Source organism: Chelonia mydas, chromosome 27 (genome assembly GCF_015237465.2).
Source record: "Chelonia mydas isolate rCheMyd1 chromosome 27, rCheMyd1.pri.v2, whole genome shotgun sequence".
In the NCBI taxonomy this organism is placed as follows: Eukaryota; Metazoa; Chordata; order Testudines; family Cheloniidae; genus Chelonia; species Chelonia mydas.
Window position 1 is genome coordinate 1,978,149 of NC_057860.1, and position 24,133 is coordinate 2,002,281.

The 24,133-nt window shown below is 47.5% G+C and overlaps 1 protein-coding gene across 12 annotated transcripts; it reads left to right on the forward strand.

Annotated features, from left to right (window-relative positions):
• Positions 1-97: 97 nt before the first annotated feature.
• Positions 98-23,923, forward strand: DCAKD (dephospho-CoA kinase domain containing). 12 transcript variants are annotated; one of them, XM_037886948.2, is made up of 6 exons: positions 236-252; positions 12,747-12,864; positions 13,000-13,342; positions 15,386-15,589; positions 21,998-22,085; positions 22,946-23,923. In XM_037886948.2, the coding sequence occupies exons 3-6, from the start codon at positions 13,336-13,338 to the stop codon at positions 23,268-23,270; spliced, it is 624 nt and encodes a 207-aa protein (XP_037742876.1). In that variant the 5' UTR covers positions 236-252; positions 12,747-12,864; positions 13,000-13,335; the 3' UTR covers positions 23,271-23,923. The 12 variants fall into 12 exon arrangements, with proteins under 12 accessions (XP_037742873.1, XP_043392782.1, XP_043392783.1 ...); XM_037886945.2 differs by lacking the exons at positions 236-252; positions 13,000-13,342 and adding an exon at positions 98-215; XM_043536847.1 differs by lacking the exons at positions 236-252; positions 13,000-13,342 and adding an exon at positions 98-215 and having other exon boundaries at positions 22,985-23,923.
• The last annotated feature ends 210 nt before the right edge of the window (positions 23,924-24,133 follow it).

The window sequence follows — 24,133 nt, forward strand, 5'->3', positions numbered from 1 at the left end:
CCTCTTTGGGCCACGCCCAGGACCCACCCCCTGCCCTCCACCCACCCCACGGCCCCGCCCTGGGCGCCGCGGGGCGGGGCGAGCCGAGTAAGAGCCGCCACGATTGGCTGAGCGGGCAGAGCCGGGTTCCTCTCCGCCAATGAAAGGGCAGGACAGTGGCGGGGCTGAAGCGGGGCCCAGGGTCCGGGGCGAGGGAGCGGAGGAGCGACGCTGAGGTGGGGGCCGCGTCCGGGGGCCGGGCCAGAGCTGCCGGTGAGCCCGCTCCCGACACGTGACCGCTCGGCCCGGCGCCCCCTGCCACGGGGGGCGGTCACCCCGCGGCACTGGCAGGCCGCTCGGCCCGGCCGGGGCAAACCGCCGCCCCCTCCCCCCCCCGGGCCCGCTCCTCAGGGAGCGGCTCTGCCCTCCGCCGTCCCGGGGGCCGCATCATGGCCCGGGGGGCCTGTCCCGTGGCTGGGCGGGGGACTCCCCGGGCCCGGCCTGGCCGCGACGTGCCCTGTCCCGGGGGCCGGACTGCGGGCGTGTCCCCGGGAGTGAGCGCTCGGCGCCGCGGCTCCTAACGCCCCGTGGGCTCCAGTCCGAGGCGCCCCGCCCGCCCCGAGCCGCCTGCGCGGGCCCGCCTGGCCCAGGGCCCCCCCCACGTGCCCGGAAGGGTTCGCCTCGCGGGCCCGGGGAGCAGTCCGTTGTCAGGCTTTTCAAGATGGGGGGTCGGAACGGGGAGGCTAGCACCCCGGAACGGCAGCCCGGAGGGGCGTGGATCTGTGTTCTCTCCCCACAATGTCTGGTGGCGGAGAGGGCAGGCCCTGGCTGTGTCCCACTGCTGTGGCGTGGGGGTGGAGAGGAGAGCAGGACCACAGTGATGCACAACATTGGGCTGGCTGTCAGGGCGTGGCCTGGCCCGGTCCCTCCTTCCAGCCACCAAGCGTCCTAATGGAAATACCTGGCCCATGGGAGGGGCTGGAGCATGTGCACCCCAGCCGCCAGGGGTGGGAAAGGGTCTGCATTGGGCGCAAGCCACCGGGGTGCGGGTTGGGACTGGGCACCAGCTGCCAAGGAACTACCATCAGTATGGAAGTAGAAGCTACTGGGATTCTTCTTCCCACCCTGGTGCCAGCTGCCCCTGCTCACCTTGAAACTCCCTCTCCTGTTCATCCGTCTCTCCATTCACTGGTGCTTCTGCCCTTCCTCCCAGTTCAAGAGTCCAGGTAGACAATCCCATCAGAATCAGGATGTTCCATTTAAAAAATAAAATGGGATGAGTGATATTGAGATGAGCTGGCCTTGAAAAGTTTGAATATTGAGCTGCTCATAAGTTAAGATCAAACATTTTGGTTTGGGCCCATTCCTAGAGCCACGACCATGTGTTGTGTGATAAGGGGCCATGGAATCAATATTCACCAATTCCTAGATTATTTTTTCAGATCAGAAGGGATTATGATTATCCCTTTCTGTGATCATGATCCTCTAAACTGACCTCCTGAATTAACACAGGCCATGACATCTCACCCAGTAAGTTTTGAATGAAGCCCATAAGTTCTGTTTGAACTATAGCATATTTTTTTAGAAATATATCAAGTCTAAAAGTAAAGACTTCAAGTGATGGAGAATCCACTGCATCCTTAGGTAAGTCATTCCAATGACTAACTACCTTCACTGTTAAAACTATATGCCTTATTTATAGTCTGAATTGCCTAGCTTCAACTTCTATCCATAGGATCTTGTTATGCTTTTTCTGGTAGATTAAAGAACCATTTATGTTCAGAAATCTCTTCTCCAGTGGTATATTCATAGATCATGGTCAAGTCATCTCTTGGATATGCTAAATAGATCGAGCTTCTTTAGTCTCTCGCTATAAGGCAGGCTTTCCAGACCTCACATCATTCTAGTAGCTCTCTTCTGAACCTCTTCCAATTTTCAACATCCTCTTTAAAGTGTGGACACAAGCAATGGATACAGCCTTCCAATAAACTCCTCCAAAATGCTGTACAGAGCTGATAATCTGTATTCTCCTGCTTAAGTATCCAAGTATCATGTGTGCCCTCTTAGCTACAGCATTGCACTGGGAGTATCTTTTCGGTGGGTTATGTACCATAACTCCATGTCACTACAGTCCAGGGTACAGTCCCCCATCTTATAAGTGTGACCCTCACTCTGTTCCTCAGCATATGACCTTACATTTGACTGTATTAAAACATGCTGTTCATCTGAGCCCACCATTTTACCAAGGAATCCAAATTCGTATGTATAACTGATCTGTCCCCATCATTATTTACCAGTCTCCCAATTTTTGTCATTTGTGCACCGGACTAGCAATGATTTTATAAAAAGAAAAGGAGTACTTGTGGCACCTTAGAGACTAACAAATTTATTTGAGCATAAGCTTTCATGAGCTACAGCTCGCTTCATTGGATGTATTTTCCACTGAATGCATCCGATGAAGTGAGCTGTAGCTCACAAAAACTTATGCTCAAATTTGTTAATCTCTAAGGTGCCACAAGTACTCCTTTTCTTTTTGCAAATACAGACTAACACGGCTGCTACTCTGAAACCAATGATTTTATGTTTTCTTTCACATAATTAATAAAGATATTCATAGATTCCAAGGCTAGAAGGGAGAGTTGTGATCCTGTGACCTCCTGCATAACAAACCAGAGAACTTCCCCAAAATAATTCCTAGAGCAGATCTCTTTAGAAGTATATTGAATAGCACTGAGCTGAGAACAGATCCCTTCAGGACCTTACTAGAAGCACTCTGTAGGGCTTTGATTCCCCATATACAATTTCTTCAGTTAACCAATTTTTAATGCATTTAATATGGCCTACATCAGGGGTTCTCAAACTGGGGGTCATGGCCCCTCAGGGGATCACAAGGTTATTACATGGAGGGGTTGCAAACTGTCAGCCTTAACCCCCAAACCATGCTTTACCTCCAGCATTTATAATAGTGTTAAATATTTAAAAAGTGTTTTTAATTCATAAGGGTGGTTGCACTCAGAGGCTTGCTGTGTGAAATGGGTCACCAATACAAAAGCTGGAGGACCACTGGCCTACGTTGTTTTTGTATGGTAAATTTTTAATCAGAACATCAAGCAGGTCCTGGTTTGAGCAGGGGGTTGGACTGGATGACCTCCTGAGGTCCCTTCCAACCTTGATATTCTATGATTCAGGACTAAATCAAGCACCTTATGGAAATCTAAAAGGTAACTGTTAACACAGTCCTCCTGCACTGCCAACCCCTCAGCCCCAGCCCGGAGCCCCTTCCTGTATCCTGAACTCATCATTTGTCGCCCCACCCCAGAGCCCGCACCCCCAGCCGGAGCCCACACCCCAGCCCCCAATTTTGTGAGCATTCATGGCCCGCTGTACAATTTACATACCCTGCTGTGGACCTTGGGCCAAAAAGTTACCCCACCTGCGGGGTAAGTGATGACCCAGGGTGCAAGGGAATGGAGAATTAGGCCCTAATGTCCGGATCCAAAGCTCACTGAAGTAGGAATGCATGGTTTGGTCTTCCTCAACTGGCAGCAAGGTGACTTGTCAGAGTCTTGTGAAAAACTGACTTCACTATTAGTAGTCTTTCTGTCTCTGACTTCCTTATTAATCCCTCCTGGATCTCGTTACGTTGGGACTGCCTGACCCAGTCTGCTTTCCTAGGCTTTTGGGAAGAACAAGTAGGAACGTGCCCTTGCCTCTCGTTCCAAGCAGTATCGGGATACTTGAGTACCTCCTTGGGTACTGACAGCAGAACTAGTGAGTTTCAGTGCGATAGTTATGCAGGGCATCTGGTATTGGCTTCCTTCCTGTTACAGCCTGGCACAGTTTCCCCCTTTGAAGAGTTGCCTCCAACTGCCACAGAATCTTCTGGAAACGCCCCCCCATCAGGCCTCTGACATCACTAGTTCACAGCCTGCCTCTATATGTCCCATTTACAGGACTATGAAATTTGATCTATATGATAGATACACATACAGATCACCAGCGAAAAGGAAAAGAAGCACATCCAGTGCCACCCTTTAATGGGTAAGTAGCCAAGATTTGCAGATCAGATGTACCACTCATGGTTATTAAAAAGAACAGGAGGACTTGTGGCACCTTAGAGACTAACAAATTTATTTGGCATAAGCTTTCATGAGCTACAGCTCACTTCATTGGATGCATTCAGTGGAAAATACAGTGGGGAGATTTATATACACAGAGAACATGAAACAATGGGTGTTACCATACACACTGTGACGAGAGTGATCACTTAAGATGAGCTAATACCAGCAGGGGAGTGGGGGAGAATCTTTTATAGTGATAATCAAGGTGGGCCATTTCCAGCAGTTGACAAGAACGTCTGAGGAGCAGTTGGGGGGGAGGGGGGGGGGCATAAACATGGGGAAATAGTGACCAGAGAGATTGAAGTGTTCTCCGACTGGTTTATGAATGTTATAATTCTTGACGTCTGATTTGTGTCCATTTGTTCTTGGTCACTCGATTACAGACCTAAAAGTCGCAATATTACAACAAAAAGACTTCAAAAACAGACTCCAATGAGAGGCTGCTGAATTGGAATTAATTTGCAAACTGGATACAATTAACTTAGGTTTGAATAGAGACTGGGAGTGGATGGGTCATTACACAAAGTAAAACTATTTCCCCATGTTTATTCCTCTTCCCCCCCCCCCCCCCCCCCCCCCCCCCCCCGTTCCTCAGACCTTCTTATAGAATCATAGAATCATAGAATATCAGGGTTGGAAGGGACCCCAGAAGGTCATCTAGTCCAACCCCCTGCTCAAAGCAGGACCAAGTCCCAGTTAAATCATCCCAGCCAGGGCTTTGTCAAGCCTGACCTTAAAAACCTCTAAGGAAGGAGATTCTACCACCTCCCTAGGTAACGCATTCCAGTGTTTCACCACCCTCTTAGTGAAAAAGTTTTTCCTAATATCCAATCTAAACCTCCCCCATTGCAACTTGAGACCATTACTCCTCGTTCTGTCATCTGCTACCATTGAGAACAGTCTAGAGCCATCCTCTTTGGAACCCCCTTTCAGGTAGTTGAAAGCAGCTATCAAATCCCCCCTCATTCTTCTCTTCTGCAGACTAAACAATCCCAGCTCCCTCAGCCTCTCCTCATAAGTCATGTGCTCTAGACCCCTAATCATTTTTGTTGCCCTTCGCTGGACTCTTTCCAATTTATCCACATCCTTCTTGTAGTGTGGGGCCCAAAACTGGACACAGTACTCCATATGAGGCCTCACCAGTGTCGAATAGAGGGGAACGATCACGTCCCTCGATCTGCTCGCTATGCCCCTACTTATACATCCCAAAATGCCATTGGCCTTCTTGGCAACAAGGGCACACTGCTGACTCATATCCAGCTTCTCGTCCACTGTCACCCCTAGGTCCTTTTCCGCAGAACTGCTGCCTAGCCATTCGGTCCCTAGTCTGTAGCGGTGCATTGGATTCTTCCATCCTAAGTGCAGGACCCTGCACTTATCCTTATTGAACCTCATCAGATTTCTTTTGGCCCAATCCTCCAATTTGTCTAGGTCCATCTGTATCCTATCCCTCCCCTCCAGCGTATCTACCACTCCTCCCAGTTTAGTATCATCCGCAAATTTGCTCAGAGTGCAATCCACACCATCCTCCAGATCATTTATGAAGATATTGAACAAAACGGGCCCCAGGACCGACCCCTGGGGCACTCCACTTGACACCGGCTGCCAACTAGACATGGAGCCATTGATCACTACCCGTTGTGCCCGACAATCTAGCCAGCTTTCTACCCACCTTATAGTGCATTCATCCAGCCCATACGTCCTTAACTTGCTGACAAGAATGCTGTGGGAGACCGTGTCAAAAGCTTTGCTAAAGTCAAGAAACAATACATCCACTGCTTTCCCTTCATCCACAGAACCAGTAATCTCATCATAAAAGGCGATTAGATTAGTCAGGCATGACCTTCCCTTGGTGAATCCATGCTGACTGTTCCTGATCACTTTCCTCTCCTCTAAGTGCTTCAGGATTGATTCTTTGAGGACCTGCTCCATGATTTTTCCAGGGACTGAGGTGAGGCTGACTGGCCTGTAGTTCCCAGGATCCTCCTTCTTCCCTTTTTTAAAGATGGGCACTACATTAGCCTTTTTCCAGTCATCCGGGACTTCCCCCGTTCGCCACGAGTTTTCAAAGATAATGGCCAAGGGCTCTGCAATCACAGCCGCCAATTCCTTCAGCACTCTCGGATGCAATTCGTCCGGCCCCATGGACTTGTGCACGTCCAGCTTTTCTAAATAGTCCCTAACCACCTCTATCTCTACAGAGGGCTGGCCATCTCTTCCCCATTTTGTGATGCCCAGCACAGCAGTCTGGGAGCTGACCTTGTTAGTGAAAACAGAGGCAAAAAAAGCATTGAGTACATTAGCTTTTTCCACATCCTCTGTCACTAGGTTGCCTCCCTCATTCAGTAAGGGGCCCACACTTTCCTTGGCTTTCTTCTTGTTGCCAACATACCTGAAGAAACCCTTCTTGTTACTCTTGACATCTCTTGCTAGCTGCAGCTCCAGGTGCGATTTGGCCCTCCTGATATCTTTCCTACATGCCCGAGCAATATTTTTATACTCTTCCCTGGTCATATGTCCAACCTTCCACTCCTTGTAAGCTTCTTTTTTATGTTTAAGATCCGCTAGGATTTCACCATTAAGCCAAGCTGGTCGCCTGCCATATTTACTATTCTTTCGACTCATCGGGATGGTTTGTCCCTGTAACCTCAACAGGGATTCCTTGAAATACAGCCAGCTCTCCTGGACTCCCTTCCCCTTCATGTTAGTCCCCCAGGGGATCCTGGCCATCTGTTCCCTGAGGGAGTCAAAGTCTGCTTTCCTGAAGTCCAGGGTCCGTATCCTGCTGCTTACCTTTCTTCCCTGCGTCAGGATCCTGAACTCAACCAACTCATGGTCACTGCCTCCCAGATTCCCATCCACTTTTGCTTCCCCCACTAATTCTACCTGGTTTGTGAGCAGCAGGTCAAGAAAAGCGCCCCCCCTTGTCAACTGCTGGAAATGGCCCACCTTGATTATCACTACAAAAGGTTTTCTCCCCCTCCCCCCACCCTGCTCTCCTGCTGGTAATAGCTCATCTTAAGTGATCACTCTCCTTACAGTGTGTATGGTAACGCCCATTGTTTCATGTTCTGTGTATATAAATCTCCCCACTGTATTTTCCACTGAATGCATCTGATGAAGTGAGCTGTAGCTCACGAAAGCTTATGCTCAAATAAATTAATTAGTCTCTAAGGTGCCACAAGTCCTCCTGTTCTTTTTGCGAATACAGACTAACACGGCTGCTCCTCTGAAACCTATGGTTATTAAAGACTCTGGAGCTCTTTTTGCACAACTACTTTAATACCAAAATGTGTTGATCAAACTCTCTTGGATAATTATATTCTGCCTCCTTAAATTCCTTCCAGTGGTTTCTTTTGGATCTGTTAATTTTTATTGTGTCTGTACTGCTGATCAGTGGTAATTTGTGCTGGAACATGATGGACACATCCCTCTTGAGGTGGCTGTGTGTGTGTACACACAATGTTTAGAGCTGGCTAGTAAAGTTTGACAGCCATCTTAGTGAGCCCTCTGGATGAAAGGTACTATATAAATGTAAGGCCCTTATTAGGTTTATAGGCATAGCTTCACTTGCTTTTTAATGGAGGGAAGGGTTACACCTTGTGGGCAACCAACCCAACTTCAAGCAGCATCCTTCTAACCAGGGTTCTCAAGCTTCATTGCATCGTGACCCCCTTCTGACAACAAAAATTACTTCACAACCCCAGGAGGGGGGACCGAAGCCTGAACCTGCCTGAGCCCCACTGATCCAGGCAGGGGGGCTCAAGGGCTTCAGCCCCAGGCAGGGGGCCTGCAACCTGAGTCTTGCTGCCCAGAGCTGAAGCCCTCAGGCTTCGGCCCTGGGCAGTGGGGCTTGGGCTTCGGCCCTGGGCCACAGCAAGTCTAAGCCAGGCCTGGCGACCACATTCAGAGAGAGTTGTGATCCACTTTGGGGTCCTGACCCACAGTCTGAGAACCACTGTTGTACAGTAATTTGAAGTGGGGGAGTTGCATTGTATGTAAGAGAGAAGTATGACAGCTCAGAGCTCCAGTATGAAACTGCAGAAAAACCTGAAAGTTTCTGGATTAAGTTTAGAAGTGTGAACAACAAGGGTGATGTCGTGGTGGGAGTCTGCTATAGACCACCAGACCAGGGGGATGAGGTGGACGAGGCTTTCTTCCAGCAACTAACGGAAGTTACTAGATTGCAGGCCCTGGTTCTCATGGGAGACTTCAATCACCCTGATATCTGCTGGGAGAGCAATACAGCGGTGCACAGACAATCCAGGAAGTTTTTGGAAACTGTAGGGGACAATTTCCTGGTGCAAGTGCTGGAGGAACCAAGTAGGGGCAGACCTCTTTTTGACCTCCTGCTCACAAACCAGGAAGAATTAGTAGGGGAAGCAAAAGTGGATGGGAACCTAGGAGGCAGTGACCACGAGATGGTTGAGTTCATGATCCTGACACAAGGAAGAAAGCAGAGCAGTAGAATACGGACCCTGGACTTCAGAAAAGCAGACTTTGACTCCCTCTGGGAATTGATGGACAGGATCCCCTGGGAGAATAACATGAGGGGGAAAAGAGTCCAGGAGAGCTGGCTGTATTTTAAAGAATCCTTATTGAGGTTACAGGGACAAACCATCCCAATGTATAGAAACAATAGTAAATATGGCAGGCGACCAGCTTGGCTTAACAGTGAAATCCTTGCTGATCTTAAACACAAAAAGGAAGCTTTCAAGAAGTGGAAGATTGGACAAATGACCAGGGAGGAGTATAAAAATATTGCTCAGGCATACAGGAGTGAAATCCGGAAAGCCAAATCACACCTGGAGTTGCAGCTAGCAAGGGATGTTAAGAGTAACAAGAAGGGTTTCTTTAGGTATGTTATCAACAAGAAGAAAGTCAAGGAAAGTGTGGGCCCCTTACTGAATGAGGGAGGCAACCTAGTGACAGAGGATGTGGAAAAAGCTAATGCACTCAATGCTTTTTTTGCCTCTGTCTTCACGAACAAGGTCTGCTCCGAGACTGCTGCACTGGGCAGCACAGCATGGGGAGGAGGTGACCAGCCCTCTGTGGAGAAAGAAGTGGTTCGGGACTATTTAGAAAAGCTGGATGTGCACAAGTCCATGGGGTGGGATGCGCTGCATCCGAGAGTGCTAAAGGAGTTGGCAGATGTGATTGCAGAGCCATTGGTCATTATCTTCAAAAACTCATGGCGATCGGGGGAAGTCCCGGAAGACTTGAAAAAGGCTAATGTAGTGCTCATCTTTAAAAAAGGGAAGGAGGAGGATCCTGGGAACCACAGGCCAGTCAGCCTCACCTCAGTCCCTGGAAAAATCATGGAGCAGGTCCTCAAGGAATCAATTCTGAAGCACTTAGAGGAGAGGAAAGTAATCAGGAACAGTCAGCATGGATTCACCAAGGGCAAGTCATGCCTGACTAACCTGATTGCTTTCCATGATGAGATAACTGGCTCTGTGGATGAGTGGAAAGCAGTGGACGTGTTATTCCTTGACTTTAGTAAAGCTTTGGATACGGTCTCCCACAGTATTCTTGCTAGCAAGTTAAAGTAGTATGGGCTGGATGAATGGACTAAAGGTGGATAAAATGCTGGCTAGTTTGTCGGGCTCAACGAGTAGTGATCAATGGCTCCATGTCTAGTTGACAGCCAGTATCAAGCGGTATGCCCCAAAGGTCTGTCCTGGGGGCTGGTTTTGTTCAAGATCTTCATTCGTGATCTGGAGGATGGCATGGACTACACCCTCAGCAAGTTTGCAGATGACACTAAACTGGGAAGAGAGGTAGATACGCTGGAGGGTAGGGATAGGATATAGAGGGACCTAGACAAATGAGAGGATTGGGCCAAAAGAAATCTGATGAGGTTCAACAAGGACAAGTGCAGAGTCCTGCACTTAGGACGGAAGAATCCAATGCACCGCTACAGACTAGGGACCGAATGGCTCGGCAGCAGTTCTGCAGAAAAGGACCTAGGGGTTACAGTGGACGAGAAGCTGGATATGAGTCAGTGTGCCCTTGTTGCCAAGAAGGCCAATGGCATTTTGGGGTGTATAAGTAGGGGCATTGCCAGCAGCTCGAGGGATGTGATTGTTCCCCTCTATTCGACATTGGTGAGGCCTCATCTGGAGTCCTGTGTCCAGTTTTGGGCCCCACACTACAAGAAGGGTGTGGAAAAATTGGAAAACATCCAGCAAAGGGCAACGACAATGATTAGGGGACTTGAACGCATGACTTATGAGGAGAGGCTGAGGGAACTGGGATTGTTTAGTCTGCAGAAGAGAAGAATGACGGGGGATTTGATAGCTGCTTTCAACTACCTGAAAGGGGGTTCCAAAGAGGATGGATCTAGACTGTTCTCAGTGGTAGCAGATGACAGAATGAGGAGTAATGGTCTCAAGTTGCAGTGGGGGAGGTTTAGGTTGGATATTAGGAAAAACTTTTTCACTAGGAGGGTGGTGAAACACTGGAATGCGTTACCTAGGGAGGTGGTGGAATCTCCTTCCTTAGAAGTTTTTAAGGTCAGGCTTGACAAAGCCCTGGCTGGGATGATTTAGTTGGGGATTGGCCCTGCTTTGAGCAGGGGGTTGTACTAGATGATCTCCTGAGGTCCCTTCCAACCCTTGTATTCTATGATTAACTACATGGTTGTTGTTTAATGGAGAGTTATTTGAGGTAGAGTTGAGGATCCTTCTAGTCTAAATAGCTGCTTCTCTGTAATAATTTCAAAGAATAGCCACAGTAACCACACAAAGAATGCTTATCATTTACCAGAAATAATATATTTGTATACCTTCTGCTGCCTGTATGGGGGGAGTGGTTCCTGTGGCATCCAGTGACTTAATGCTTGTGTGTTAAGTTATGATACACATCCACATTTATATATAGGGAGGAAATGGTGTCAAACTTAGTATATTTTACTATTTCTGCACTGGAAGGGATTTAAAGTCCTTTGAACAAACAAGTGCAGAGGAGCTAAAAATGAGCAGACTGCAAAACGCTGTTGGACTGAGATTTACTTACTCTTTGCCCCCAACACTCTGCATTTGGCAGAAGAGTTTTCTTCACTGGAAAAAGGGAGCTCTAATGTTGAAGAGGTTGGATTGTTTATAAGTCAAACCAGACTCTCCAAAATAGGGGAAACTTGCTGTATTTTGTATCTTTTTAGATCTCTCTGCTCATCATAAAAAACACTGACCTCTGTATAGGGCACTGGGGAGATCATTTCTGGAATATTGGGTCCAGTTCTGGTTTGTCTGCTTCAAAAAGGATGTTGAAAGTTTGAAAAGCATTCAGAAAAGAGCTGTAAGAATGTTTCTGGAAAGTATGCTTTATGTTGAGAGACTGGAGAAGAGCAATAAGCCAAATATATTGAGCAAGCGAAAGTTACCAGGTGGCTTAAATCATAATCCATAGAGACCTAAAGGGAAGAATATTTCTGATAGTAGGTGGTTCTTTAATCTGGAAGACAAAGGCATAAGAAGATCCAGTGGAAACTGAAGCTAGATAAATTCAGACTAAAAATAAGGCACACATTATTAACAGTGATTGTAATTAGTCATTAGAATTTAGGGGTATGGTGAATTCTCCATCCCTTAAAATCAAGACTGGATGTTCTTTAAAGAAAAATGCTCTAATTCAACTAAAAGAAATGGGCTTGATGCATGAACCAGTGGGTGAAATGCTCTGGTCTGTGCTAGACAGGCAGTTGGATGAGGTGATCAGAACAGAGTTGTTCCGGCCCTGAAGTGTATGAAATTAATCTTAACTCGCAACAAACTAAATCTTAGAATGTTTAATGTGTTAGCAAAGTAACATGGATGCCAGTGAGATTCATAGTCCTGAGCAAATTGGTTGGATTACTAAATAAACTCTGTGTAGTTACCCTTTGAGACATGTGGAACCTTCAGTTAGTGTAGAACATGACACCCCGCTACCTTACTATTGCCTTTTGCATAGAGCACACTGCACATTTGCCATAGATAGCACTGACTTGACGTTAGTTTGCTGGTGCAGTTTAATGTGTTGATAAGGCTCAATGTGGTGTGGATGCTGGTTATGTCAGAGGCAGCCTTTCTGCAGGTGCATCCCACCTGAGATCAGCTGGGATGCTCTCCCTGACCATCCACAAAGTTCTTCATCTCAGGGTTGGATGTTATGAGCAGGGAGGGGCTAAGTTCTCTTCCCATTTCTGTCGCTGCTTTTTGTTATAACCCTGGACAAGTCACTTACACTGACATTTTCAGAAATGTCTACTAACTTGGTAGTCATCATTTGAGACTTGGGGCCTAACTTCTGGAAGTGCTGAGCATCCACTATTCCAGTTAACCAACTGGCTCTGCGGATACTCAGCACTTCTGAAAATTAGACACTGCTTGATTCAGATTGTGCATTCCAAACTAGCGGACATTCAGAGATCTTGGCCTTAATTTTTATCTCAGTTCCTCAGTGTGTAAAATGAAGTTATGTATCTCAAAGAGAGGGTGAGGGTTAATTAATGTTCATAAAGTGCTTTGAGATCTCTAATGAAAACATGCCATAGAAATACAAGTTTGATCCTCTTTGAATTAAATTAGGACAAACATGTGCATGTACAGAATTAGTGAAACCCGGTCTTATTTTGTTGTGCTTTAAGCTTTCTTTCTTTTCCAGAGCAGGATGTTCCTGGTCGGTCTGTCCGGTGGAATTGCTTCAGGAAAAAGCACAGTAGTGGCAGTATTCCGGGAACTGGGCTGTGCAGTGATTGATGCCGATGTTATTGCCAGACAGGGTTAGTTTTGCATTGTTGGTCTCTTTTCTCATATTTCCCTGACAATCTGGAGTCAATTGCTGATGGTGCTTTGGAGTTTAGACAGCAGAGGGTGCTCTGTGTTCAGTCAATAACTGTTACCTTTTGCTTCCCCAGTTTAAGACAAGATATGTGTGGACTGGCTGCCTTGAGGATTGGAAACAGGATACATTATTCATCAAAAGTCCCATCTTAATGACCCACACTGCAAAGAGATTTCACTCTGGGTGTTGTACTCCTAGAACATAGTGCAGTGAACACTGCTTTGTAGAGCAGCTGTCTGTAAAGGAGCATAACAAAGTTCTCTTTGCAAATCTGTGACTCTCCCTTCCTCCAGCCACCACCAAATTTACCATGACGCAACTCTTTGTCTGTCAGGGGCTGTTGGTGGAGCTTCAGTGACCGGTGAATGTCGCCAATACCCCAGAAGAGCATTTCAGCCTTCATTCATACATGTTTGGTGGGTGCTTTTTTGTTAAGATTAATTGCCACCCTTAAATCTCTCTGGCCACTAAGTAAAAGATTTAAGGGTGGCAATTCTGCAACAGAAAAGCTTCAAAAACAGACTCCACCGAGAAACTGCTGAGCTTGAATTAATCTGCAAACTAGATCCCATTAACTTGGGTTTGAATAGAGACAGGAGTGGCTGGGTCATTCCACATATTGAATCTATTTCCCCATGTTACGTATCCTCACACCACCTTGTCAACTGTCTAAATGGGCCACCTTGATTATCGCTACAGACGTGTTTTTTTTTTCTTCTGCCGATAATAGCTCATCTTAACTAATTATCCTTTCACAGTTTGTTTGGCAGCTTCTGTATATGTGTGTATATATGTGTATCTAATCTATATCTTCTTGCTATATGTTCCATTCTATGCATCCAACGAAGTAGGCTGTAGCCCATGAAAGCTTATGCTCTAATAAATTTGTTAGCCTCTAAGGTGTCACAAGTCCTCCTTTTCTTTTTGAGAATATACATTAATTTTTTTACACTTCATTTTATCCCCAGCCTTCTCCCAGTTACTCTTTTTTTTATTAGTATATCCTCTGGGTAGCAATTTTGATGACTTTTTAAAATGACATACTTTTCCTTACATCACGCTAGTCTATAATAAGCTGCAAACAGCTCTTGAGAATTGGCCTCCTACAGGCTTTCATGTGCAATTTATCACAAAGAATCTCACGTATTCTATAGAAGCCCTTATGGCTTGATTCTGATGATATTGGAAACCTTAAGCCTATTAATATTCAGTCCTCTTTGATATTTAGTAACCTCCTACTCCCTTGTGGGAGCCCAGCTACACTATTCATCCAGCCCAAGAGTTTTCAGTTAGAACAAGCCGAATATTTGTGCCTGTCTTCTAAAATCTCCCTACTCTGTGCCCAACTGGAATTGAACAAAATCTATGGCAGTCATACGTGCGCTCTCAAGGCAGCAGTGTGCAAACTTTTCCAGTCGTGCCCCCCTTTATCGCTAACCAAATCCATCCCCACTTCCCATTACTGCACAGCCAAGGCTTCTTCAGCAGCGGGCAGTTTCTATCTTGCAGCCAGGCGGCAGCACTAGGGCAGGGCCAATACATGTCCCTCTGCCCCTCCTCCCTCAGATTTTCAGGGTTGGGGAAGGCACGTGCAACTGTCTCTGGGGCAGAGTTAGCGCTGGGCACGAAGGCAGATATTGGTGTGGCAAGCTGACCTACAGGCTGGGTGGCCTGCTGAGGTGGCGCTCCCTTCCTACCCTCCTTGGGGCTGGCCTGAGCCACCTGGCATTGCTGCTCCCCGCCCCCCAGTGTTCTAGGGGCATGAGTGTAGAAAGCACCACTGTCTTAAGGCATGCGTGTAGAAAGGTCCTTCAAAATGTAAACTGTGGCCCTTGATAACTATACATTATAAAGGTTTTCATACAACTCTGCTCACTGCAGTGTTTTCCCTTTTCAGAAGGAACCAACTGAAATAACATGTATTAGTACTGAGTGCTCCGAGTGGTTCAGTTAGAAACATGGCCTCTCCAATAGAGAATCCTCTGAGACCTAGTTGCTGGAGAGTGACGAATTCATGATGATTCTGCAGGTCTTTTCCCAGCTTGGCTACTGACTTGCTGTGTAACCTGGGGCAAGTCCTTTCTCCCAGTTTACTGATCTATAAAATTGAGATAATGCTTCCTCTTAGGAGAATGATGACGCTAATTAATGTTTGCAAAGTAATTTGATCTCTTGGGTGCCTGGCACTGTAGAAATTTAAGTGTTATTAGAACAAAAGTTTAGCAAATTTGTTTCTGCAGCACTAGATTCAAAGTTGGTTCTCCTGTAGATTTTAGACCCCTAGGATGAGGTGTTCCACAGCCCTGCTTCAGTGTTTGCTGGTCAATAGATGCGTTCTCCCTTGAACGGAATAGACCTCAGTTGTTCAGTAAATGAGATTCATTTTAGACCCTTCACTGATGTAAGCACTTCCTGTTATGCAGAATTGGCACTAACTTCCAGCTGTTTATTTTTATCAGTGGTTCAGCCCCGCTTCTTAGCCTATCAGCAGATAGTGCATTACTTTGGAAGTGAAATCCTCTTGGAGAGTGGGGAGATAAACCGGGAGGCTCTGGGAAACATTATCTTCTCCCACCCGGAAAAACGGCAGCTGCTGAACTCCATCACTCACCCTAAGATCCAGAAAGAGATGCTGAAACAGATCTTTAAATACTTTGTGTTAGGTAAGAAACTAAACAATTGTTATGGAATCCTTGGACATGTGGGGTTCTGGTCATACTGTCGACCAGCAATATGTGTTTGCCTGTTTTTTCCTTTAGCAGGGAAAGGGACTAGAGGAGAAAGGGAGCTAAAATGTTGACTGACTGCCTTTGTGCTATGTCACTAGTGGCCTTTAGCAATGTGGCTATCCTTTCATTGTACCTCTTCAGATAAGTCTGCCTTTTATTTTTGCCCTTCACATTTTCTCCCCTATATGGTTTAAGGTACATCTGTAGGGTCTGAAGGAAGCATTGTATGGCTTCTTCTGAGATTACTCCTTAGATAATGTCACACCTTCTGAAATGTTCTAATATTATTCCCCTCCACCCCCTGCTTCACTAAAAGCCATAAAGCTCTCTTAAACTCGATAAGGTGAAAAATGGGTTGACAGCTGTGGTTTCTGGAGTTCTGCTTTTCCCTCTGATAAATATAACAAATACAGCCGTCAGACTTGGTCTAATCAAATGCCAGATAAGATCACCAGCTGTTTCGGAGGTCTCCATGTAGACAGAGGGATGTCTTAATAGAGTCAGCCTAGTTTGCAGAGCTTATCAAGGGTGAGCTATGTGACAGCTGAATAACCTTTTGCTAGGGAGCTGAAGAAGCCAAGCTCTCCTGAGAGAGATGCAGGGGGAGAAAGTAAGCCAGTGAAGGAAGGTGACAAGAAAGGAAACTGGAGAAATAGACAAAGGAAATAAGAGGCGTATCTAAATGAGCTTATGGAAGCCATTGGGGGAGCCTTACCAACTGCTCCAGCTATCATTTTGCAAATGATTTTGTCTTAATTAGTTTGCAGTAACTGACTCGGGATATTTATTTTTGGTGTCTTAGGCCAAATGGCTTTCGCTCAGGTTTTGGGTTTGTGCACATATGGAATCCCTTCCCTGCCCCCAAGTTCCACTGGTCTGAAGCCCAGTCCTGTAGCAGCTGATGAGTTTAAAGCTTTATAAGTTGCAGTCTTGCAGAGCTGGAAGAGGGTTTTCCAACGGAATACACAGCCCTCACTTCTGCCCTCCAACAGATCAGAGTTTAAAGCCATGACGGTGTTTCGTTTTTTTGTTTTTGGGGGGTTTTTTGGCACAGAAAAGCTATTTTAGATCATTTTTAGACTAATGTTAATTTTCTATCTCTGTGGGTGCCTTGGGTAACAAAACCACCTTGCTTTATAGGTAGAGGGGATATAAAACAGCATCTAGATGGAGAAATACATAAAGTAGATTTCTCCATTTATAAAAAAAAAAAATTACCAGACTTCTTCCTGACTCTCTGTCCCATGCAGTAGTGTCTACAGATGAGAGAGCTTGTTATGGCACGAAGGGTTTATAGACCCACACGTGGAATGAGATACACACAACCGATACAGAGCTAATAACCCTTTGGTCCACCCCACACTGTCATGGGGCTTCTCTCTCTTTTTAAGACCACAGATAGTTTGTTTTTTTTAAATGTTTCCTTTTATAAAGCCAGGTGGCTTAGCACGATGGGTCCCACTGTACAGGCCTTAGAAGGAGAAAAAATTATAACTCATTGTGGTGGGAACTGGCAACATGGGGTTAAGGAAGTTCCTGTGGGCCCAAGTGACCCTGCAGCCAATGTCCAGGATTGGCGAGAGGAGTTAAAAGGGCCAGTTGAGGGTGACCAGGAAAGAGAACAGAGCTCTGCTGCTACTTTGCTGACGGAAGCCTGGTTTCAGCCCAGAGCCTGAGGCAGCTTGGTACCTGAACGAACCATTTGATAGGTGGGACGACTAGACCAAGGAAGATTGGCAAAAGGGACTAGCCACATAGAGACAAGGCCAGAGCAGAAGGGTCCTGCCAATGACTCTGCAGTCCATCTGTTTTCCTTTTTGTTTTCGACTCTAACACCCTGCGAGGGGTAGACCCCTGTGTGCCATAGACAGAGGGCTAAGGTACCATGGAACTGGATCGGTGAGGGGTGACACCGACCGCTGGGGACCTGCGGCAGGGTGAGTCGTGCTTAATAGGCCACAAGGGGGCATTGGCTAGACAACCAGGTAACGCTCATTAGTTTGAGAAGCATCTAAAACTGTTCTAAAATAGCTTTTCTGTAAGTTAAAGTTGCAAGACAGCAGACCTTAATGCAGCAAGCAGCCGTGGCTAGAAATCCTGCAAATCCTGCATCTTGGCAGGGGTTAGACTAGATCAGTGGTCTTCAACCTTTTTATGCACAAGATCACTTTTTGAATTTAAGATCAACCCAGGATCTACCCCGCCCCTTCCCTGCATCCCCATCCTACTCACTTCATTCCCCCACTCTCACTCACTTTCATCGGGCAGGGGGTTGGAGTGTGGGAGGGGGTGCAGACTCTGGGCTGGGGCTGAGGGGTTCAGAGTTTGGGAGGGGGCTCTGGGCTGAGCCTGGGGCAGGGGGTTGGGGTGCAGGAATGAGAGGTGCAAGCTCTGGGAGGGAGTTTGGGTGCAGGGGTCATATGGTCACATGCACCTAATCTCATAGAAGCCACTGGACATTTCATGAGTGTTACTTTTTATTAGTGTCATTTGTGACATCCTTCAGGGATTGTCACAAATCAGTGTAACATTCTCAACTGTGGGGTGTGCGTTGGCTGAGCCTGGGACAGGGGGTTGGGGTGTAGGAGTGAGGGGTGTAAGCTCTGGGAGGGAGTTTGGGTGTGGGAGGGGGCTCCAGGCTGGTGCAGAGAATTGGAGTGCAGGAGGGGGTGAGGGCTCTGGGAGGGAGTTTGGGTGCAGGAGGGGTTTCTGACCTGGGGTAGGGGGTTGGGGTACAGGAGGGGGTGAGGGCTCTGGGAGGGAGTTTGGGTGCAGGAGGGGTTTCTGACCTGGGGCAGGGGGTTGGGGTACAGGAGGGGGTGCGAGGTGCAGACTCCAGCTGGGAGGTGCTTACCACAGGCAGCACTTGGTTGACAGTGCAGTGGGGCTCAGGCAGGCTGCTTGCCTGCCTTGGCCCCATGCCGCTCTCGGAAGCGGCTGGCTGCTGGCACATCTCTGTGGCCCCTGGAGCGGGAGGGGGGCAGCGGGTCTCCGGGCGCTGTCCATGCCCATGAGCACTGCCTCCGCAGCTCCCATTGAGCCACCTCGCACACCCCCTTCCCTGCAGGGGCTGCAGTGACGTGTCAGCAGCCAGCCAGTTCCGGGAGTGGCATGGGGCCAGGGCGGGCAGCCTGCCTGAGCCCTGCTGCGCTGCCCGCTGGAGATCACTGGCAGAGGCTCTGGGATCGACCAGTCAATCGTGATTGACCGGCTGGTGACCACTGGACTAGATGATCCTTGCAGTCCCTTCTAACCCAGTGATTCTATAACTCCTGTCACCCACTGGGCAAAGGGGATTCTCTGCTCTTCAAGAGGTCAAGTTCTCCGCTGTAGCTCTGATGACTCAAGAGGATCTTAAACCTGTCACCTAGTCCAGGATTGAGTATCGCACCTGCTGCTCCTCAGACCAGTGTATTTTTCAGGGTTGGGGTGGAATGGTGGGCGCCATCTGGAGGGAAATAAGGAAACACTTTTGTGGCAGGTTGTTTTTCTTCTAAAAACAGAAAAGGTGGCTCTTGAAAGCTGCTCTGAGGTTTGGAGTGTTAATCATGGAGGAGACAGGTGAGTGAGCAGAGTACAGGAGAAGTGTTCTAAGGTATAAAAAAAATACACTTGGTTGTGTGGAAATTACCACCATGAATTTCTCTATTTATGATAGGCAGGGATACCTATCATAATGGGACATGTTAGGTGATCATAACAAGTCCCTTTGGTTGGTTGCTTATAACTTTGCCAACTGTAATCATTTGGGATGCAGTTTTCCATGCTGATTTCTGAGTTAAGCTGGAATTTATTTTTAAAAATTTCAGCAAAAATGGTTCAGAACTTCCAACAATAAGGTTAAGGAAAAATACTCTGTGGTATTCACGTTAAATGCTTACAAATGCTTTAAGGAGCTTCAGAACCCTCCATGTTTTGAAGCAGAGACTTTAAATTTGGCAGGGGTCAGAGAGGTGCCTTTTGTCTCTATTAAAATTCATCCAAGTTTGGCTGAGTTATAAACCTCTGAAAATTGCCAGTTCCAGATTCTCAGCAGAGCTTTGTTAGAAGCTGGCAGCAAAATTCTCTAAACATTCCCTCCTTACTGAGCATCCACCATCCCCACAGCATTCACGGAGCATGCTCCAGCCTGTGACAGACCTAGATTTGTCTTGAAGGTGCTCTTTCCAGATGCTGGGGGTCACTGTGCTGCTGGACACCAGAACGGAGACCAAGGAGACGCACCCCCCCCCCCCCCGCTTTCATTCCCTCCCTGCTGTCATCCAGGCAACCTGGAGGAGGAAGACAAAGCCACTGATTTGAATGAGGGACAGAGGGGGTCAAGGGCAAGGCAGGGGCATGGGCAGGTTGGGGAGGGAATAACAGAAGGAGGGACAGGCTTGGGGAGGGGGCAGAGGGAGAATGGGCTGGCTGTGGTGGGGACAGACCGATAGAGGCAGGGAAGATGGGGCATGAGGAATAATGCACAGCTAATCTAAATTCTGCCATTTCCTAACTTTTAAGGGCTTGACTTTGCAATCTTAATATTTTGTCTGTATGTAACTTTCTAAGTTTAAAAAAACAACCACCACCCTCTGAAATATCATGCGCACTTCTTGTGCATTATCAGCAGGGTTGGAACCTTTAGATCCTTAGCATAGGCCTCTGCCGCTTGAGTTAATGTCACTGGTAGCAGTAGTAAGCTGGTATCCTCTACGTGAACCAGCCATTGTAGAGGGGGATGAGCGGGACCATCTGCTGGTGGGTTTCACAGCTATTGGCTGACAGCAAAGAAATGTTGGGACTGAGGCATCCTGGGTTCAATTTCAGGTTGTAAAAGGCCGTGTCCCTGTCCTCATGGCTCCTATCAGCCCCACCTTGTAGCAGGCCCCTTTCCATTCCAGCTTGTCCATGTGCTGCTCCTCCCCACTCTTTACCCCACTTCTTTAAAGGAAGTTAAGATATTTCTTCCTTCTCCTCCATGCTACCTTTGTGCCAGTGTAACCCACACACCTCTTGGGTGTGGCGTTCTGTCCCATCTAGTGGCACCAAGACCATGTAGAAAGAGAGATAAATGAGTCTGCTCTACAGCCTTAACTAAGAGCCAGTTGGCTTTTAGCTCATGCTGTAGAGGCTCATGCACTAAGCTCCAGAGGTCCCCAGTTTGATCCTGCCCGCCAATGACCGGGGTGTGTCGGTGTTACACCAACGGGGGGCACTGAGAGTCTGCGAGAGACTGGGTATGTCTAAATGGCAGCTGGCAGGGTGCTTCCCAACAGGGGTGGACAGATCTGCACTAACTCCACTAAGGTAGTGCACTAAAAACAGCAGTGCGACCATGGCGGCCCAAGTATGTACCGAGGCGGTCAGGTGTGATTGCGCTTTGGTGGCTAGCCTGGGCTGCCATGGCCATGCTGCTGTTTTCAGCATGCTAGCTGGAGTAGCGCTAGCACATCTGTGTGCCCATGCTAGGAAGCTGCTGTGTAGACATATGTCCAGTCTCCATGCTCTGAGTTCTCATCCGTAAACCCGCACCTGCAGCAGCCAAGAGGAGCAGTTTCAGGAAAAGTCTCACTCCTACAGCCCTGGATGGAACCTGCTCTGTCTGGTTAGCACGTGGGAACAGAGGGGATAGAGCAATTTCAGTGCAGAGAGAATATGGGGAGAAGAGGGGTGTTTATTAAAGCTCTGCTGAGCATGTGCAAACTGCCCAAATTGGTCAAGCTGTAAGTCTGAAAATGGCAGATTTTCATGAGGCCAGCAAAGGGCACATCCCTGACCCCAGGGTCACCTCACCCAATCTTCAGTCCCTGTGCCAAAGCATGGAGGCACTGCAACTTCTCAGCAAAACAGCTGTGAATGTTTTTACAAAATATTTTCCCCGACCTTGTTCTCCACAACAGCTGAACCATTTATGCTAAAACTTGCCAAAAACCTATCTGGAGGCAGACACTCAGCATGGGAAATTCCAGCCCATTTGGGACATGTTGGGCAACCCAGCACAGCCAGCCCCACCTCTAATAATATTGTAGCAAAGTGGCAATGCCTGCTCTGGTCATAAGGTGCATCAGGTTTTCCATTCTAACCTCCTGTTTCCAGCCACTCACAACTTTCTGAAACTTTCGACTTCTGGCTGAAAGTCTGAACAAAAACACCGGCTGTTTTTGAGGAAGAAGAAAGTGAAAGTGCTACACTTTTCCCAGGGTGGCAGCTACAACTGTGCAGCAATGCAATTCTCAGTCCATATTTTTAATGGAGAGTGTGAGTGTAAGTGTGTGTGTATGTAAGGTGTTTGGTAAGAAAACCTTATACGTAGTAATGTATACATATTGTTTTTGGTGGGGGGTTGGTTTGTTCATCCAGGCTACCGCTATGTGATTCTGGACATTCCTCTGTTGTTTGAGACCAACACAGTAACCAAGTTCATGAAACACACAGTGCTGGTTTACAGGTAAGTGCCACAATGGGCCAGGGAAACTGGGGAACGAGTGTCATTTTGAAAGCCCTTGTTAATGCAGCCTTTTAGTTAAATGTAAGTAAGCAGGAATATGTTAAGACTCAGCAAATCAAGATACAGAGCCAACATTAAGAATTCAAGGGGTACTAACAGGGAGTGTGACCATACTCTGTTGGGAGGAAATCCTTCAGAGTCTCTCTCTCTCTCTCTCTCTCTCCCCATTTCCCCACTTGCTTTTTGTTTCTTGTCTAATCAGAGTGTCAGCTGTTCAGGACAGAGATGGTCTTGCTAGGTGTCTTTGCAGCCCCCAGCACAATGGGGCCCTGATCTCCAGTGGGGTCTTGGTGCTAGTAGGCTGTGGGGTGTAGTACAAGAATACTAAATAATAGTGCTAATTAATAATGGACAAAAATCACTTTCTGTGGGACTCTCAGAACCATCTGGGGTAGAGGATCTGATGCACTCCCCCCAAGCTAGCTGGGGATGGTGCTGATGCCATGTTGTCTGGTCGCCCTTTGTGTTGGGGGCGGTGCTGTATAATCTCCCGTTCTGGCAGTGGTGACCGCACAATGCAACGAAACCTGGCTCAACTGGCTTTTAAGAAAAACCTGGTCAGTTCCTTGGATCCTGCTGGTTTTGCAGGTTCCTTATGAAAGGAGACATTTAACTGGGGAGGTTCTGGGTCACATGCCTTAGCTGAAGCACTCTCTGATTGGAGAGTGGGAAGGGATCGCTCCCCACCAGGTGTATTGGCTGGGATAGGGCTGAGGGGTCCTGTTCTCTGGAGCACTGACTATGCTCTGTGTCCTGTAATTGCAATGTGGAGGCATTGGGGGGGCCTTACTCCTTTCCAGATGCTTCTCTGAGGCTGTGTCTCATTCCCATCCCGGTAGTGATCCACAGACACAGCTGTCACGACTGATGAAGAGGAATGGTCTGGCCCAGACAGAGGCAGAAGCGCGCATTGCCTCCCAGCTGCCGCTTGATGAGAAGTGCAAATTAGCTGACCATGTGATTGACAACTCCGGGGACTGGGAGAGCACGCGGAGGCAGGTTCTGAGACTGCACTCTCAGCTGGAGGACTCTATGGATTTCCTCTTGGTGCGCTTAGTGGCAGTCACAGCAGTTGCTGGAATTGGTGGGCTGGTGTGCTTTCTCCTCAGGCATTTTCTCCCTTAATTCACTTTTTTTTTTTAAAGGGACCAAAACTGCCTGGAATTTCCAAGTTTACAAAGGGCAGTGAAATGTCACGAGCCTTAATGGCTTTGCCGTCTGAATACAGACGACAAGATGAGCAGAGTCTCCTTGTTAACTTCTCAAGGTGAAGCATGGATTCCTTGCCAATGCACTGACTCGGCTTCTTTCTTTTAACTTTTTAGTCCTGTTATTAATTGTCAGCAACTGCTGCAGGAGAGGGTGAGGGGTAGCTGTAATAGATGGAGGTCCTCAGACATTTGGGTATGAAGTAATTACACTGTTAAGATGGACATATTAAAAACCATGTTTTAGGCCAACTCATTGAAGTGCTAGTCTACAGGTGAAAGGAATCTTTCTGTCAATTTAACCCCAGATGGAATATGATTACTTAAAGTGTCTAATGGCAGTCTGGTCCAGGAGTGGGGATCTGGACTATGAGGTTCTCTTCCCCCGACTTCCCAGCATCCTCAGCTCCCAAGAGCTGGCCCTAAATGATTCACTTTGACTCTAGACAAGTCATTTCACTTCTGTTTCCTGGTTGTGAGGTTTAATTAATGTTTGCAAAGTACCTTAAACCCCACCAATGCAGGGCATTGTAAAATTGCAAGAGTTACTATAAAATGTCTGTCTCATGCCGTCATTGTACAAGGTGCTTTGTTTTACCTATGGTTGCAATTTCCAGGCTTCAGAGACCTTACTGTAAGAAATATTGTAATGTTACTTGTGAGTCAAGTGAGCAAAGCCACATGGCAAAGGGTGCAGTTAAAGCAGCCACATGTAAGCCTCAGGGTGTGGCAAGGCATGAGCGTGCCTTTGCCTGTCTGAGACCTGTGTGTGCTTGATAT

Excerpts from the sequence above, each read along its gene's own strand:
- DCAKD (XM_043536843.1), top strand. The coding sequence starts at position 3,953 with ATGATAGATACACATACAGATCACCAGCGAAAAGGAAAAGAAGCACAT. Across the intron at positions 4,021-12,751 it reads CCAGTGCCACCCTTTAATGG|GATGTTCCTGGTCGGTCTGT; the intron begins GTAAGTAGCCAA and ends TTTCCAGAGCAG. Across the intron at positions 22,086-22,984 it reads CACACAGTGCTGGTTTACAG|TGATCCACAGACACAGCTGT; the intron begins GTAAGTGCCACA and ends CCATCCCGGTAG.